This window comes from Miniopterus natalensis, chromosome 1 (assembly GCF_054644295.1).
Source record: "Miniopterus natalensis isolate mMinNat1 chromosome 1, mMinNat1.hap1, whole genome shotgun sequence".
Taxonomy (NCBI): Eukaryota; Metazoa; Chordata; class Mammalia; order Chiroptera; family Miniopteridae; genus Miniopterus; species Miniopterus natalensis.
In genome coordinates, this window is record NC_142081.1 from 17,112,467 (window position 1) to 17,131,140 (window position 18,674).

Below are 18,674 nucleotides of genomic sequence, written 5' to 3' on the forward strand. Positions count from 1 at the left end.
ATTGAAATATCAGAGAAGCTACAAAGATCGGCTAAAAAAAGTACTCCAAAGGCTAGAAGATAAAACATCTGAGGAGAGGTGGTGAGAGCTAAATTTGTAAGTCTGGCAAAGCAGTGACTACAGGGGACTAGATCACAGCCTATAAATACCTTCAAGGTAACAATGTAATTGAAGGGAAAGAATTACATTCATAGTCTCAGAAGATGACATGACTGGAAGCGATGGCCCGAAGCGATGGAAGAAAAGTTTCGGTTAAATTGTCAGGAGGTAGAGAAGGAAATTCCTGACTATCCGAGGAGTGGAGCAGGCAAAGCAATCCCCAGAGGAGGTAATTGGAGGGTTGGGGTGCAGGCGACCCAAAGCCCTTGAGGAAGAAATAGAGAGTGACAACTGTGCTCCTCAATAACGTGTCACCTTTCACTCTTGTCAGGAATCGGGTCTCTCAGAAACAGCCCGAGAGGCAGCCCCCTAAGACAAGGCTCCGTAATCAGAGATGTGTGTGAAGGCCCTTATCAAGGGGACAAGTATAGTCAAGGAAACCCCGACACACCAATGCTGTAAAATGATGAACAAAAATATAGGGAAAATGTGTTATTTTATGCATATTCTGTGCAATGTCATATTTTAGGAATGATACCCAACTTGTCTCAGAGAGATAATAAAAGCTTCATCTCTACCTTACCGTTCTGTGTTCAATACGAAGGTTGAGTGCCAGTAAGTCCAACCATTGAGTTAATAGTGTTAAGTGTGTTAGGCCACCTAACAAACTAGATGCATGAAATACATGAACATGTGAGCCCCCATTACTTCTGAGTAGGCAAATACGGACCCTTAGGACAGTAATGTGAAAGCTTCTAAGCTCTTCTAAACTAAGTGTGAGTAATAGCTGTGTCTATGAAAATGTTGGAGGGCACTGATTATTACAATAATCCCAAACTGTTAACACATCTGCGTGAGAGGAGGCACAAAATCAGATGTGTGCATGAGCAGACAGGCTAAGAGATGAATGCGGAGGCTGGGTGACATGTCTGACAGAGAGTGTGGGTGGACAGTGGGGTGGCTGGAGAGGGTACGTCCATAAAAATGGCAACTGCTGATCAATGCGTCCCCAACTGACCAACGGGAACACTGGCCCAGTGTAGCTGAACCTTCCATTTTTTAAAGAGAAATTGGAGATCTCAGCTTGTATGAGATATCTGAATTTTAGAATATACTTGTGTATTGGATAAGGCCCATGGGCACTAGCTGAGCACATGCTCTAGCCCCCTCACACTGACGGTGTGGAAGATGGGGGACCCCTGCTCTCTGAGATTAGGAACCGGGAATGGATGGCATGATTGAACACGTGGAGAAGTGGGCTCATTTGTGCACTATTGTGAAACACTGGGGAAAACAAAGGAAGAAAAGTCTGCATTTTTGCTCTTTGGTCCAATGAATGCAGGTAGGAAGGAGGTGCTGGGGCAACTGGAATAGTTCCATTTTCGATGCCTCCCTAGAGCTGCCCCGTGTACTCTTCGAAATGTAAGTGTGAGGAGGGCACGGTTGGCTCTGACCTCACTGGCAGTCATCAGAAACAGAGAGTCCCCCTAAGAGGGAATCAAATTTTCAGCTACCCTAAAGACCCACACTAGCAGAACCGTGAGTTGTTAGGGACATGCATAGCGACAATGGGGTGTGTTTCCAGAGGTGCTGTGTGAAAAACAGTGGCTAAGTTCCCAAACTCCAGCAGTTCTAGGGCAAAACTGACAAGGTGGCTTTTGGTGGTTAGCAGTAAGATGTGAGTTCCCAGAACAGCGTTGCTCGCTTAGGCTTTTTAAACACACAGACATATGCACACGCGCACACATACACTTTTCTTACCCTGTGAAATGAACTGTTCTGTGTCAATCTGTGGTCTTGTCCTCACGGCACAGCAAGGTCACAGTGCTCTGACCAGCTCATGTCAGGGGCAACCAAATACACCGAATCCTGCAGGGAGTCTCGCTATTTTGCAATATCAGTTGTCCTCTTGGAGGGGGACCTGAGAGCTCCATCCGCAGGCCTCAGAGAGAAGTCCTGTATTCCTGCTCGGGCTGGGGTTCATGTCCCAGGAGACTACTCCTTTGTTAATGTACAATTTATACCAAACACTCACTTTTAACAAAGAAACAACTTGGGGAAACACAGGGAAAAGCTTCCTATTGTGCCACCTCTGCTGTTTCATATTGAATATATAAAGTGGGGGTTTTGTTCTCTTTATCAAAATTGATAGTAATTTATAAGGAGAGAGCTAATGGTAGGTTCCCAGCTCCTAAAGGGAACCTGTTGAGACACGGTGCACACACAATTTTGGCTGAAACACATTTAACTGTTCTTTGGAGAATTATTTTAAAAGAATGTTCTTTGAATCTCTGTAAAGACCTCTCTCAAATAAAAGATGCAGATTTAGAGAAATGAAAAAGACTTGCGTGGTTTTCCGCAGAGCTGACTTACTGCGTCTGCATTTAGCCCAGTGTTTGCACGCGTTCGGCGCACACAGGCAGCTTGAAGGAGGGAAGCACACGCTCTGTTGTGCGGTGTTTGGGTGGGAAGCAAAGCGAGACATGTGGCTCCATTCTGCTTCCTGCAGCATTCAGCTAAGCGAGGGGGAGGCTGATTTGTACTGATACCGTCACCACATGGGGTGATCTTTGTAAAAATAGCTGGGGTTGGGGGAGAAGGTCCAGGTCAATATGTAGACAGCACAGTCTAGGCAGGCTTGACAAGTATATCGGAACTCACGGGGCCTGTCTCCCAGGGAGGGTGGGTTTCACTGGGTCCATTTTATGTTTCCTTTCCTGTTTCCCTATTAGTGCTACGTGGATGCCTCCAGCCATTTGCTGCCTGGGAAATACAGGCAGAAGGAATCTTGCAGAATTACAAAATGAAACAATAGGATGGCCACAGCCATTTCAACGAAAAACAAAAAACAGAGCAGGAATTGAGGGTGAAGATGTAATTCTTTTTGTTTCCTTTTGGTACTGAAAACAAACTAGAGGGGCCGGGCCGGTGGTTGCAGTAGGACCCCCAGCCAGTGAGAAGGCCCTCGCTCCTTTTGGTCGTGAGAGTAAGAGAGGTTCATATGGAGATTTGCGAGGTAGAGAAAGGCACAAAGATGGAAATGAAGTTCTGGTGGGGATTCACCAGTCTGTAAATAAGTTAATTAAATTAACATACAGAATATAATGTTTTCACACAGTTCTGTAGAACCTGGACTCTGAGCGCTGGTACCTACTCGGACACCCTACTAGACAGGGAGTTCGCCTCTCTCATTCACACTTGCATCCCCAGCACCTAGAACTTACCCTGACACACAGTAGCAACCAGTCGGAAAAGTAATGAACCAATTGGTTTTCACTAGTTTAGGTTACTAATCTTTGCCTGCCTGGACTTTTTCAACTTGGAGATTCCATTCCTCCCACAGGCCTCCCATCTAAAGCTGCTTTTCATGTTATGCTTTTCTGCTCTATGCCACTGTATACATGTCCAACGAAACCTCGGGGAGATTTTTGTCTTTTTTCTAAAAGGTATCTGCGCCCTGTGGCTAGTTAAAGGTCCTTCGCCATCATGCACTGGGTCCTAGGACATACCACTGCACACCCAGCTCATGTTCCTGTTTCACTCTTCAGTACTGAATCGGAGCTTTGCTGTTTAGCCAGGCAAACAGAACCTGCTCCAGTACTGCTGACCTAAGTAGCAAATGTGAAAGCCTATTAACCTTCGCAGTTAGACATCAAGTCAGGGGGCACACTGAACGGAATCTGCTCCCACTTCAGGAGGCGTGATTTCCAGTGTAAAGCTCTACCTTTCAAGTTTAGACTCTACTCTGCCGCTGAAGTGCCCGTGGACGACAGCCCCGGGCTGCTGTGAAGACACTCCTATTTGGTTCTAAATTAGAAATTCAAAGAATCCAATACTGACTGCAGAGAGACTAAATGGGTTCCCGTATTACTGGAGATGACTTGGGGTTTTCAAGCAAGAATCTTTGAAGACTTCTACTACGTATTTTATCACACAGTGAAATAAGAGAATGAATTGATCTAATAACCTCTGCTCAGATATACTACATTTGAAAGGATTTTTGTTAAAATTTGGGAACAAAAGTTACCTCTGAACCTCTTGGCCCACCATATTGCATTCAAATCCTCAGCTTGGTTCCCAAGCCCATTTTTCACAGGGGTGTTTAAGAAAGCAAGTTTGGGCATAATTGGGTACCTTAATGCAGTTGAGACAGAAACAAATACTGGGAAGCAATAACATGTAATGTAAAATAAAAAACTGAATTGAATAAAAAGAGAAAGTGACTTAGCTCCACTTATGCATAGCCAGAATCCGTGCTCCATCCTTCTGCCTCTGCTTACCATTAAAAAATATCACAGGTCCTGCTAAAATCACCACATCTGACCTCAATATTGAAAGCAGTACCTACGGCATTAGAATCAAACATACCAATATTTTAGCTGTCCTTCCTCCCCTTTAACCCTGGGAACAAATGGTTAATCCTCTGAGCCTTAGCTCTTCATCTCTGAAACAGAGGTAATCCCACCAATTCGGCAGTGTCCCGAGGACTATATAAGTTGACATGCACAAAGTGGCTAGCTCACTGCCTGGACAGGGAATTGGACAGCAATACAGAAGAGAGTACAAAAACATCTGTGCCATCAGGTAAGAATGAGTTTGTAGCCATGAAAAGTCGATCAGTAGAGTTCATTTCCAAAAGGGTTTAGCAACCTAAGCACTGCAGTTTGCATTTAAGAAAGAGCTGGATAATTTTGCGCCCACTAGTCACATTTGTAACTCTCCAAGCTAAGATAATTAAGAGGGTAATCGGATCGCATGTCTCACTGCACAAGGTGATCGCTGGGGCCAAAGCATTTGTTCTTCAGAGAACTGTAGCATGACCTTAAAGACAAATTGCCTCCCCCAATGGGATGCTCCTGGGAATGAGGTGCGAGGGCTGAGGACATGCACCAGATAAAAACATCACTTGAGGACCACAGCAGTTCATGGGCTCCGGCAACTGGCCATCCGCATTTTGGCTCTGATCTGCTATTTGCCTGGTTGCTAACCCTCCTGTTGAAACCTGCAACCACCTTAGCATCTCTTAGGTCCTCATTTCTAGGTCTCCAACCTCAGTCTCTTAGGCACCAAGAGCTGTGCTGGGTGGTAGGCATATGGATACTACTATGAAAGCAAGCTTCTTAACCTCAGAGGCCTCCCGATGGTAACAGGGCACATTCATATGCGTTTTCTCTCTGATCTTCCCCATGGTGCTATGAGGTTGGCAGAATAGTATCTATACCCCCACCGTTTACGTAAGACAACTGCTAGCTGGTGGCAGAGCTAGGAGTAGACCTGAGTCTTCTGGCTCTGAGTCAGTAATACCCGTGACAACTACGAAGGGAAGAAATGCAGAATGACCGACGAGAAGACTGCAATGACAGAGAGCATATGCCACATTAAATACCAATAAAGACAAAGAAGACCTCCCCACAGACTCATTTCAAACAAAAGAGGTGTGATTAAAAGATATGAGGAGGGAAGAAAGCTCTGGAACTACCTGTACTTGCAAACCTCTCTTAATCCCTTTGATTCTGTAAAACTTCACTACCTAGGTTTCCCTGACCCTCCAGCCTTTTCTTTTGAACTTCCTCCCGTTCTTTCAACGTCTTGTAGAGTTACATATATATTCCCCACATTCCCACTCCTTTACGTCCCTGGAGATCTTAGCCATCCTCGGAGCTTGCACTGTCACTGCCAGGCTGACGAGTTTCGGGTCCTCCCTCTAGCCCGTATCTCCCCTCCGAGTTCATCACACGTTTCCAGATGGAAATCTCTACAGATTGACTCCCGGATGCCTTATGTTTTTCATCATCAAAGTCAAACTCTGACCTTATCCTAAAATATGTGGTTGTGATTTCAAAATATGTCCCTGTTTTATTGTTGTTAATGAAATCATAACCTTCCTGTTCCAGGCATTCCTTACCAACCCCCCCTTATCCTTCCAACCAGCTGGGAACTACCTGCTGATTCTAGCTCTGAAATGTCCTCTCGTTTCCACCTCACCAGCTTTCTGTTATAATCATCATTGAATAAGTCCTTAATTTTTTTCCTGGACCATTTAAAGCATAGCCCGCTATTTTCCTTGAACCCAGTGAAAGACATTGTTTCAACCCAGCAAAGTAGTCTTCCTAAAAATTAAGCTTTGGGCATTTCACCTTCTGCTCAAAACCTTTCAATGCCACGACTTTCAGGAGCAATCTCTCAGGATGGAGTTCAAGTCTTCCTCTCTACAGGCCTTAAGCACCGGGGAAGAAATAACATTAGCAAACCTAAAATCGTAACTACCATGAGTTTGGCAGCGACTGTGCACCAGATACTCATTAAGCATTTTCACATGTATTTCACTTCACACAGACTTGCGAGGTGGCGTTATTATCACTGTGTCCCATTTACAGAGCAGTCAGATAGTGCATCCAAGGTTATAGAGCTGGTTGGGGGCAGAGCTAGATCTCGAATCACAGACCACTTGTTTGTAAAACATGTGCTTTCTGCTACTCTGTACTGTCTGCCTTTCCATCAAGCTATTTATTCTGGTCAAACTGGACACCTCCCTAAATTGAGAATAAGCCTGTAGCTCTTTCCCTTGAGGTTATCCTCTTGCTGGTATCTGCATCTGGCATGTTCCTTCTTTCAGTCCTAGAGTCAAAATCTGACCAGCCCTGTCTATGAACATTTCTTCAATCTCTATGAACAATAATATTCTTACTTTCCTTGGTATATAGCCAATGCTGCCTTAAAATGAAGTCTTATGTACAATTTGGACTTCTCTCCTTTATGTTAAACTTCTTTACATCTCCAACAACTCCAAATAGACTGCTGTCCCATAAATCTCTGTTGAATTAAAATGATCACTGCCACACTTTTTACCCTGATACCTTCATTAGGAGTGTGAAAGTAACTAAGACTCAAAACCAAATTTGAAGGCCTGCTCAGCAGTGTATTAGCAGTGCTATCTTGAGAAAATTCTTTAGCGTCATCAAACATCAGTTGCCTCATTTACAAAGTGAGGGTAAAAATAGCGACTCACACATTGAGCTGTTGTGAGCTCATAATAAGGTGACGTAAGCAAAGGTCTTATACAGTGTCTCATACCTGGTTCTTTGTCGTCAGTATTAGCCGTAAGTGATAGTAATGATAGCAATGCAATGATCTCTAAAGATAAAGTCCTAATTAACTGTAGGAAATAATCATCTATGCCCTTCAATTACCTTCCATTTTCTAGAAAACATAATAGAAAAATAAACTGAATTAAAAGAAGTTAACTGCCATGGCCAGCGTGGCTCAGTGGTTAGAGCATTGACCTATGCACTAGAGAGTCCCAGGTTTGATTTCTGGTCAAGGGCACATACCTGGGTTGCAAGTTTGATCCTGAGCCCCTGTTGGGGTGCCTGCAGGAGGCAACCAATCAGTGTGTCTCTCTCATATCGATGTTTCTCGCGCTCTCTCTCCTCTCTCCCCCTCCTCCCTCTCTCCCTTCCACTCTCTCTAAAAATCAATGGAAAAAATATCCTCAGGTGATGATTAACAAAAAATAAAAATTAAAAAAAAGGTTAACTGAAGAATCAAAAATAGAACATGAGACTTAATTGCCAATCATCTCCTCTTATCCTGGGTATAAACTGACTTTCTGAGGAAGGTTAGCCTGGTCCATCAACAGGGCTTATCTAAATATCTTTAAGTGATTCCAGGATCCAAAGGTGTCATCCCAGGCTAGAAAGTGACAGGTCTGGCTGTCAGCATTATCTTTGAAGCTAATGCAGGTATACAGTTCCCTCTGCCATCTATCCAGGAAACACTAACAAGATGAAACAGCAGTGGTGACAGCACCGGGACCTGAGCATATGATGCTATGGGGTGGGTGGCTAATGAATTCCCCCATCAATACGGCGAGCTTCCGTGCCTTCTGAATGCAGCCAGGGATTGAAAATCCATCATCTACAGCTTCAGGGAGTCAATGAGTTATTTCTTGCCCTGTTGCACTGAACAATACCCCAGGAGTAATGACTAGCAACAGTGTGAGCAGTGGGTCAATGAGATAATTCATCCAGCCGACGCTGTTAAGGTAGGCGCGCCATTAAGTCACATGAGCCACCGCGCTCACTTGATGGTGCCGGGAGTTTGCCTTGTGTGCTGCTCTTTAAATTCGCTGGTCTAAAAAGCTTCTGCTACTCTGAACTATCAGCTATTGGATACCTGTCACCGTCTAGGATACCATGAGGCTCGCTTTACATTTGTAGCATCCTGATTCCTCCTAGAATTTTATATTACCTAAGTTAAAATCTCAGAGGTCTGACTAAGGTTTATTCATTATTTAGGAAATAAAATATATTGCTTTCTTTGACTTAGAAAGAACTGTTAACTGAAGAAAAGTACCAATAATATTAAAGCAATCCATGATTGAAAGCTCGCTGTAGGCCAGGAGGTATGCAAGAGTTGTATATACATCATCTCATAATGTGTAAAAAAACCCCTAATTTCTCATATTTTAATTACTGAGGTCTTTCCAGTTGGTCAGCTCTAGGTAAGCCAAGGTTGATCACAGTATCTCCAAAATGTAGCACCTTGCCTGGCACATAAAAAACACTTTATTTAGTCTGGCCGGTGTGGCTCAGAGGCTGAGCATCGACCTAGGACCCAGGAGATGGAGGCTCGATTCCCGGTCAGGGCACATGCCCGGGTTGCAGGCTCGATCCCCAGCAGGGGGCGTGCAGGAGGCAGCCGATCAATGACTCTCATCATTGATGTTTCTCTCTCTCCATGCAATCAATAAAATCATATTTTAAAAAACCAAAACACTCGATTTACGGATAATGAATAATGCTCAGAAGCTAAATTCTCTTCCTCCTAATTTTTTAAAATTCATGTTCTGTGTGCATTGAGATTCTGAAACGTGACTATGGCCAGCTAATAGTCAAAGGGTCATGGGTGTAAGTGATAAATGACAAAGATATGGCCATTTGTCCTCTGCTTCTCATAAGTGTCTATCAGCCATAAATTATTCTCTAAACACATTGTCAACTCTGTTTTTATGACGGCATTATTGTATATTTCATCTGCTCACTGAATGTATCATTCATTTTTCTTTCCAATTTTGAGAAATCAACATCTATGAAATGCTTCTATTTGTATATGTGCTCTTAGGTTTCCAGTTAACTTGGTGGTTGCAGCTGCTCATCTCCGCTGTACCCACATTAAGACTTTGGCTCTAGCAGTGACGGCTCTGGGCTCTAATAACGCCCACGTATAGGGCCAAGCCCTGTATGTCTTCATGTGGGGCCCACCGTGGGCTCCAAACACTCTCAGGGCAAGCCTGCCGAGGGAGGTCTGCTCTCCCGGTGCCCCTGCTCCTTGGTACTGTTTCTTCCCTTCCTGCTCTCCTTCCTCCCCGCCCCCCGTTCCCTTTTGGAAAGAAGGGCTGCTTTCCACAGTTCATACAATTGAAGAAGGAACTCCAGGGCAAGGTGGAGTACACGCCTGCCGCAGAGTAGACAGCCCTGTGGAGCACTATGCCAAGGGGCAACAGAGGCACAACGCATCACCTTTGACACTGTATATAGGGACATAATGTCCCACAATGACACAGCGGGAAGCTGCAGAGTCCCCTTAGCCTGCGCCCTAACCGGGCCTCTCTCAGGCGGAACTGGTTCTTCACTGTGTGCCAACAGGACACTGCAAAAGTCTCAGTGGTGGAGCTGATTAATCCAGAAAAATTTGATTCTGATCAGATGAAATAGGAATTTGTTTGCAGAAACCGTCCCAACAGACTTTTAAAATTACTGAAAGTGAGATTCTACTTCCAATTTTAAAACATATGCTTCCTTTCACTAACTTTTTGCTCTGACGAAGTCATCATCTTCCGGACGTTTCATCAAGCAAACTACCTTTCTGCATGTGCGCAGTCCTTTGGTGATAACAAACAACTTCTCAGTACTTTATTTCACTCAAACCCCCAGAAAACCCTGTAACATAAGATTTTTTGTGCCCATTTAAAAAAAGAGGCGGGGAGGCTTGCTCCCAGCCAAATAACTAACTGGATACTGACAGAAATGACACTCAAATCCAAATCTTTCTAGTTCAAATTAAGTACATTTTCCCCACTATGGCAGGCTGTCTCTCAGAACCAAGTGTGGAGTCAAAGTAAACAGATTTAGATAGAAATATCTTGGGAATAAAAGAGATCTGAGAAAACGCACGCGAAGGCCCTGGGTGCAGCTTACATAGGCCATGTCTCCCTCCAGTCCCCGCTTCCGCAGCCCCCTCCCACCGTCTCCAGCTCAGCGGGACCGAGGGCTAAGCTGGGAGCTGCGGATAGAATCCCTCGCAGGCCCTCTCCACAGAAGTGCCTAGTGATCTGGAAAAGCTCCTAAGCCCCGGAAACCCAAAGAAGCCCTTCTCACTAAGAACAGAGCGCTGAAGGGAAACACAGAGCCTACCTGTTGCGCAGCCCTCCGTGGGAAACGAAGTTGTGTCTGTGGACACCTTTTGCTTTCCTCGCTCTTTCCCCCTCCACTTGCTTCATCAATCTCAGAAACCCCAACATTCCTCTGCACACTTCCACAGATTCCCCCAAATCCAGTGTCTGAGTCAAACCCAGTACTGTCCCTGGCCAAATGCAGAGACAAATCTAAGCTACCAGCCACTTCACCTTGAAGACGAACCCAGCAGGTGATGGTTCACCATAAATAGCCCCCCAGAGAGGGCCCAGTGAAGCTTCCAAGCCAGCGATTAACAGATGCAACGGGTGTGATAAACAGACCATTTATCATTTTCAGGTCTGCTCCCCTTACTCTTCAGCTGACTCTTCAAATGCTATAAATTATGGAGAAACGATACTATACAAACCAAGCTTAATAACTATCCGATTTCCCTGAACATGACACTGAGAGGATACTACCAGCCTCTTTGGGGGGTGCAGTTTGGGAAGGAGAACCATTTGCCATTAAGCAAGGGCAGGGCAGTCAGGCTGGGCAGCATCCGTTGTGTCTTCCTACCTGGTTTTATGTATCTACATTGTAAGTTTGGAGGGAAACCATTGGGGAAGGTTATAGATTCTGGTCAAACAAAACAGGTGCCCTGACACATACATTTTCACTGTTCCTGAAAGGCTCATAATTTAAAAAAATGAATCCAAGAGGGTTTACTGTAAATGACACACCGGGAGAGAGAAATTAACAGGATGCCTTTTTTACAGTCTGCAGTAACTACATAAAGAAAGGCTAATGGTCGCTCCGTTCTCCCCACCCTTCTGTTCTGTGAGTGGTGAAGGGAGGCTGCCCAGAGTTTCAAGGCAGCGATAGCTGGCCCTCTGTGGCAGTCCTTTCCCTGGTCTTCAGCTCTTTCCCTCTCGTAGAAATTCAGGTGAGTGTGACAGGACAGCAGCCGCATAGTCTCCGTGGGACTCGGGGAGCAGATGTCAGCGGCGGGCAATAGCAGGCGCTCTCCAAATGCTGACCAGGTTAGTTTCTCAACAGTAGGTTTCAGTGGTGGAAACCTACAGTTGAAGTACTAATTTTTAAAACTCCCTCTGCCTTAAGGTACCCTGCCCCCACAGAATTTCATTTCATGCACACGTATTTCAACAAATATCTCTTTGCCTCTGTCAAACATGTTTTATCTGTGATTTCATTAACATCATCGCTACTCAATTTTGTCTCGCTCCCCCTCCGCCACCCTTCCACACCAATTATTTACCTTAGGGCAAGAAGGCCTTCATTCTACCCAGGCTTTCTCCATGTATTCCTGTCATTCCCCAAAATATCGTATGTCCCCAAATTAGTCATGTTCATTTCTCTTTCTTTTTCCCTACCTCTCCAAAGACTCAAATTCTGTTAGAGCCGGAGACCTCAGCCTGGCGTGAGAAGGATCATATAAAAAAATTGACCACTTGAACCAATCAGTCATGATTCGAGGGCCTCCAGTGGAATATGGGCTTAACAAGTTATCTATTTTCCTAAAGAGGCTTTAATGTGTGGGGATTTCAGGATGAAAAGGAAAAGAAATGAGCAAGTTCAAGTATGAAAGGGAAGCTAGTGTGTAGCCCAGAGCAAGTGTAACCAATGGGCAGCGTATGTCTATCCACAAAGTCCCATTTCTGCACAGGTGGCCGCTGTGGCCCGTGGAAGCCAGAACTCCAACCTGCTGGATCTGCCTGCTGCCCTCACAAACCTTTCCAGTGTAAAGCAGGAGGTGAGAGAGTGAGGCACTGAGAGTGAGGCACTGCCAGGCAAGGTGACGCCTGTTTGCCATTCCTGCTCGGGGGGCCTCCAGGGCAGGCAGGTCTCATCAGGGTGCTCAGCTCAGGGTCAGGCTCCCTGGTGTCCCTGGAACAGCATTTTCTCTTCCTTCAAATGAGCTAACTTGGGCGTAACCGGGACTTATTCCACTGACACTGCTACTCAAAACACTTCAGGAATTCCTAGGAACTGCCTTCACAAACCACCAACTCTCAAATTTTCCCTACTCTCTCACACACACACAAACTTGCTAATTTCAGAGTTAATATTTTGTTTTTGAGCAACTTATTGGCTTGACAACCAACCAGAAGTCACATGACAGTGCTCTTGGTTGTTTTCACCCCTGAGACCCACGCTGGTCGAATGCAGCTTGGCCCACATGTGCCCCTTGCTGCACACGTCTGTAGGCAGTTTGTGCTCCCTTCCCTGGGCCCACTGCCTTCTTTTCTCCCTGTTCCCCGGGTTTGCCCTGCTTTCATCTCCTCTTCATGCGGGCCATTCCTTTTTCTTTGTTTTCCCCCAGTGGATTTCTCTTCTCCTAGGAGAACTGCAAGGGGGAATGAAATCTTTCACCTCCTGCCCAACCCTTTCTGCTTTCATTAACAGCCTTTAAATTCTTTCCTTTGGAGTAATTGTCTTTACTGCAAGGGAACAAACTGCGTTTGATAAACAAATCCACGTTTTACAGATTGTAAAAGCAATATAAAAGTATCTTGGTATGTATTTATGGCTTCACCTTCCTGATGCATCTATATAAATGTCCAAAACAAGAGTTTGGTTTTGTAGTCAAGTCTTGCTCTTCCAGCTGGATCCCTTAACTCCTGAGTGTGGTCAGGAACTCTCTCTTTGCCCTCCCACTCTGGACTCAGTGTCTCTCACAGGTTCTTTACATCTTCATGAGGAAGTTTGCAGCCTAAGGCAGAGGTCACCAAAGTAGAATCTGCAGCCTGTTTCTTATAACTATTCATTGGAATACAGTCCCACACAGTTTTTATGATCCATTAGGTTATTAAAAATTGATTAAAACTTACTAGACCAATGAAACGGCCCCATGCTCGAGGTGGCCATGAACATTTCAGGTTCATTCCAAAGCAATGCAATTTCTCCACATCACAGGGTCTTTTCTCTAAAAAACACCAGATGAATACTTTTCTGCCCTAAGCTCTGAAGGACAACCTGTTTGGATTTTCTAAAATGTTTAGGCAATGAGAGCATCACTGGGATAAGTCCACAGTACCCAAGGGGGTACTTATTATACATTTTGAAGTAAAATTTCTTGTATATTTGCTTTTAAAATGTTAAAATGGAATGTATGGCTCCTCCTGGAAGTTCCCAGGATCCTCACATCCATTTTATAAAACCAGCACCCATTGCAAATCAACTGTCAAAAAATGAGAAAGCATTTCTCTTAAAAGCAGAGATGCTCTACAAAACACGAACGGGAGAAATGGACAGACTGGTAGCCCATTACCTTTCCCCAAAAAGATGCTCATGGCTGCGCCAAATCATATCTTTCTTACTAAGTCACACTGAACGAGAAAGGATGATAAATGACCAGGAAAGAGTGACTGAGCTGGTAATAATCGCCTGGTTATAGCTGCCATGAAATAGTCATTAAGTTATACGCAGCATAAATCTCACCGAGTTTTGTAAATTATGGTGGTTCTTACAGGTCAAATAAAGATAAACCCTACTAACGATGGCTGTCGTTCTCTGTGCTCCTTGGCATGGCTTTTTAAGATGCTTAAGCTCAGGCTCATTGCACCACATGGCGCCTGGAGCATCTGAGAAAGCACTCAAGGTGCGCAACTCTATTCCAGACCCCTCTTCCACATTTCGAGGGTGAGGTGATCATTCTAACCGGCTCTTCCCTGAACTCCTAAATGGAGTCGTGCCCTGTTCTGGCTCACAGAGACCAGCCAGGAGTCCAGCTCCAGTCTCACACCTCATGCTGCTCCTAATTCCAAGACATATTGGAAGAGCAGGGCCTGGGGATGGGCACCGCCCCAAGGGCTGAGCTTGCTGCGGGGTGGTGTCAGCCAGGCGGCCACCTCCACCGGGGAGACCAACAAAACCCCGCCCCCCCACTGGCCCTGGCGGACCAGCGCATTAGCGAAACTCGCACGCGAAGATCCCCAGTAAATGTTTCTCTTCCTCCTTTTTGGAGGTCGGTGGCAATCCCCAGTTGATCTTTCCTCTTAACTGCTTTTTTCCCCCTGCTATTTAAACTGAATTCTTATTGCTCCAAATTAAATCCATTCTTTCTAGCCTTGTCGCTGCTAACTAATGAGAACAATTCCTCTCTTTGCTCCTGGTGGCTGCACTCTGGGTACTTACGGATGAGAATCATATCCTCTGTTAGCCTACTTTCTTAAGTGCACACTGCACAGGTGATAAAATGGGTTAATTGTTGCTATAAAAATATTTTCCATCCTCATAACGAAGTAATTTTTCCTCCAAATCATTTTAATTTCTTAGAATTGCTCTGTGTTCTTAATGATCTGCAATGGCTGGGGGTGCCGTCCGACTGGGCTTATATACACACGCAGAATGTTGAATGTACTATACACATGCACACACCCATCATGCATGTGGTCATTGAGCTGTTTTCTTTCGGTCCCACCCACCCTGGCCTCAGGGTTGATCACATGCTCTTCACATCTCTATGAGGCAGTTCTCAGCCTAGAGCAGGGTCACCGAAGTACAGCCAGCTGCCTGTTTTCATAAATACAGTTTTTATTGGAATACAGTCACACACCCTTTTAAAAAATATATTGCCTATAGCTGCTTTGCCATCAGCACGGCAGAGCTGAGTAGCTCAGACAGAGAAGGTATGAGCCCCAAAGACCAAAATATTTACTATCTGGCCCTTTAAAAAAAAAAACTCCGCTGACCCCCAGCCTAGAGATCCTGAACATTCAAGTTGGCTTTGCTGCTTATACCAGGTTAAGAAGAACCGCACCAGGTAAATCTTATTTACACCCAAGCCGTCTGCTAAGAAGTTTCCTGAACAGGCCAAACCACACAGGTAGGGAGGGAGCGTGAAGGGGAAGGGGTTGAATGTTTTATCCCTGCAGCATCCTCAGGCATCATGGCCCACATGGAAGGGGAGCATGAGGCTAAACACACAGACGGCCCTTGGTCAGGGCCCCAACACACGTCGGCGGTTTGTATCAGCGCACGGCCCCTCTGCCGTGTCTGTCTAGAATGTTCTGCTCCATTTCTCTGGCTCCCCAACTCAGACCCCAGGAGGACAAGAGAAGGGAGGCGGAGGCCCGGCACTCACTATGTGAAGCTGGAGGAAGTCACCGAGGCCCGGGGCGCTGTCGATGCGAACCAGGATGCCATCCTTCACGGTGGTGCTGAAGCCCACGGCCAGGCGGTCCGAGCGCGTGCTGGGCCTGTCGTTGGCCGGCCAGGTGTAGAGGATGAGGCCTCCGCTCTTCCCAAAGATGTAGGTGGCGCCAGCTGCAAAAGCAAGGAGAGGGAGCCGTCAGGCCATGACGAGCTTGCCGGGCGGAGGCACTGTGGGCGCCCGCAGACAGCCGGGGGGGATCGCCCCACATGACAGCATCTGGTGACCGAGAGGCAGGGCGTGCAAAGCCTCCAAAGGCGGCTGTCACCCCAAATTAAAGAAGCGGGCAAAATGAATGAAAAACAAATCAGATGTCAGCGAGTGACGCCGCGAACATGTCCAGCCCCTGCTGCCTCGTGGCAGAGGGCAATCGACAGGATGCGTCTGAGAGCTGTGGGACCTGTGACAGACAGCTTTTCCGTCTACCAGGAGCAGGAGTAATCTTCCATCTCTGCCAGGACAGACACCAGATAGAAAGTGAGTTCCCCCATCTCTTAGGGATCAGGATATTCCTGTGAGTGGAGCCGGGAGCAGGTCCAGAGGCACCTCCGAAAGCTGAAGGTAACCTGGAGTGTCCAAAGCCATCACTCCCTTCGCATCTGGACCTCCACCGCCCCACAGAGAGGAAAGCTGCGGCCTCAGGAAGCCGACTTAGGTGACTAAAAGAATTCGCCTATTTCACTATAATGTTGCCATAAAAAAGATAAAAATTAATTCCAGAGGCCTTTAGGAAATTAATTTTATTTTCCCCCAGCAGCGGTGTTTATCTGGTATAACTAAATTAAGAAGATATAGGAGACAGAAAAAAAAAAAATCTCAGTATAATGACAAGTGGTGTGGTCAATTATGACTAGTGGGTTTATCAGTGTTTTTACTATTATTTACTATTATTACTTGTTTTTTGTACTATTATTAGTTACAAACCCAGGGGTTTATAAGAAGATATTAATTTAAAAATACTTAGCAAGCAGGGATAAAAATAAAGAAAACATTTGCATCTCATAAATTGAAAACATCTGTTTTTATACAACAAGTTTTTAAATCTGAATTTGGGGGAAAGCATTTACATTTGGTAGCCAGAAGAGACCCCAAGACTGCGGTGTCTGTGCCTGAATGTATATCACCCAGAGCGAGTACTTCCATATGTTACTTGTCTCCAAGTTCAAAGACCATTTGGCACCAGATTGTCTTGTAGGTTTCTCACTGAACACGGCCCAACCCTTGAAACTATTATTAAAGCAACATTAGACAAGCATTCAGATATCTTTAGCACTCACTAAAAATCTCAAGCCCTGGTCCACACTGAATTTACAGAGAATATTGGGTTGAATGATGGTGTTTGAAGAAGAAATGAGTGATGCAGCTCATTTTTAAATAATAAAGTAAACTGCTATGAGGCTAGAAATTGGAGAATATGTCACGTGTCATCATTTTTTAAGCACTAAGCCACATTATATTCTGAGGCAAATAAAATCTAATTTATCCGTTTGGAAAGGTCACTATTCCGGCTGCTCCAATATGCTCAGTTTGTATATTACACATAACATAACATTACTTTCATTTAATGAATCTCTCAATCCTTAGCAGACGGGGTCTGAAAAGCCCTCCAGTCATTTGGAGAATTTGGGATTGTGATATGGAAAGTTTATGGTTAATTCTACATGCAAAATAATGTTTGCTTCTCACTGTCCACAAACACGCTCAAAGCTTCTTAAAATGAAAACTATGTATATAATTATTTTCCCTGATATCGCGCCAACTGTGAAGAATTTAAATCATTCCCTTTCTGTGGATGATTACAAATGTCAGCAGCGCTACCTTTAATCTTTATTTGGAAAACTGAAGGTTACTCAGTGATGAATGTATAGAATCACCAAAAATGCAAATCAGCCTGTGACATTTCGTGGCAAGTTATAAAACTGTAGCCTCTTCTATCCTAAATATATAGTGGATTCTGCTACAGAGATAAATCCATGCTCTACCAGGAAATAATTTCATCACTTCGAGAAGAGCAAGTTGAAAGTTGCTAACAGCGACAGATACGCACAGTGCTTTACAGTTTGCAACACCTTTTCAAATGCACAAGCTGGATCTTCCCAACTGTTTTATGGGCTATCTCATTTGCTAATACTGTGTGGAAACGCCTAACATATGACTTCATTAAGCGGCGCCCCCTTTAAGTCTCCTGTTTAACCTTCCTGCCTTCAAAAGCCTGTCTTCACCACATGCCAATCATAGCTTAATACAGTAAACTATACCAATGGGGCGGATCTGACTGCGCTTCATTATTTTCATATATTCTCCCGAGTCTAAAATGGAACAAAAAAGAAGCCACAGCCCCCAAACCTGGCATGTTTTCAAAAGGCTACTCTGGTCTCATTAAACAAATAACTACAATCTTGCTACCCTACCTGTATTACTCACCCTCTGCCCTGTGCAGTAATTCTCAATATAAAGAGGAAGAGCATTTTAAAAGATAAATATACAACCCCTTATATATAGTGGTTAGGAGGTCACCGTGGCTTCAGTTTTTAAACAAACAGAACAAAACCTCACGATGACAGTATTAGGCTAAGTAGATATAAAATGCGATTTAAAATTATTTGTGTTCCTTCTGCCATTCTGAATTTGGGATGTCACTATGTTCGATAATTCTAACTTTGCAGGTGAAAAGGGCATGAGATATACAAAGTGGTTAGCATATGGCTTATTCTGCTATGTAGAAATAAACATTAAAAAATGTATTCTTAGTACTGAATTGCTAGTAAGGAGGATAAAGGCCCCGAATGCTCCCATAGTCCAATGTTGGCTTTAGAGAGAGTTCATAGTTACAACTTTCTCTCTGACAACCTGTTTTGTTATTTTTTCTCCTCAGTTAGCTTGCTATCTTGAATGGTTTTTAAAGATGAATACAAGCTTTCATTTAATTTTAATATAAAATGCCTACAGTCCCAGGGGGAACATGGAATTATTTTGGTTTACATTTTCAAATTGAAAAGTTAATT

At 44.6% G+C, this 18,674-nt stretch overlaps 1 protein-coding gene across 8 annotated transcripts in view; it reads right to left on the minus strand.

Annotated features, from left to right (window-relative positions):
* The window catches only part of NRXN3 (neurexin 3), a 1,308,313-nt gene that overhangs the window by 310,468 nt on the left and 979,171 nt on the right, over positions 1-18,674 (minus strand). For all 8 annotated transcript variants that reach the window (XM_087818808.1, XM_087818802.1, XM_087818795.1 and 5 more), the window contains one exon: positions 15,601-15,782. In XM_087818808.1, the coding sequence (XP_087674934.1) occupies positions 15,601-15,782 (182 nt within the window). The remainder of the gene's footprint in view (positions 1-15,600; positions 15,783-18,674) is intronic.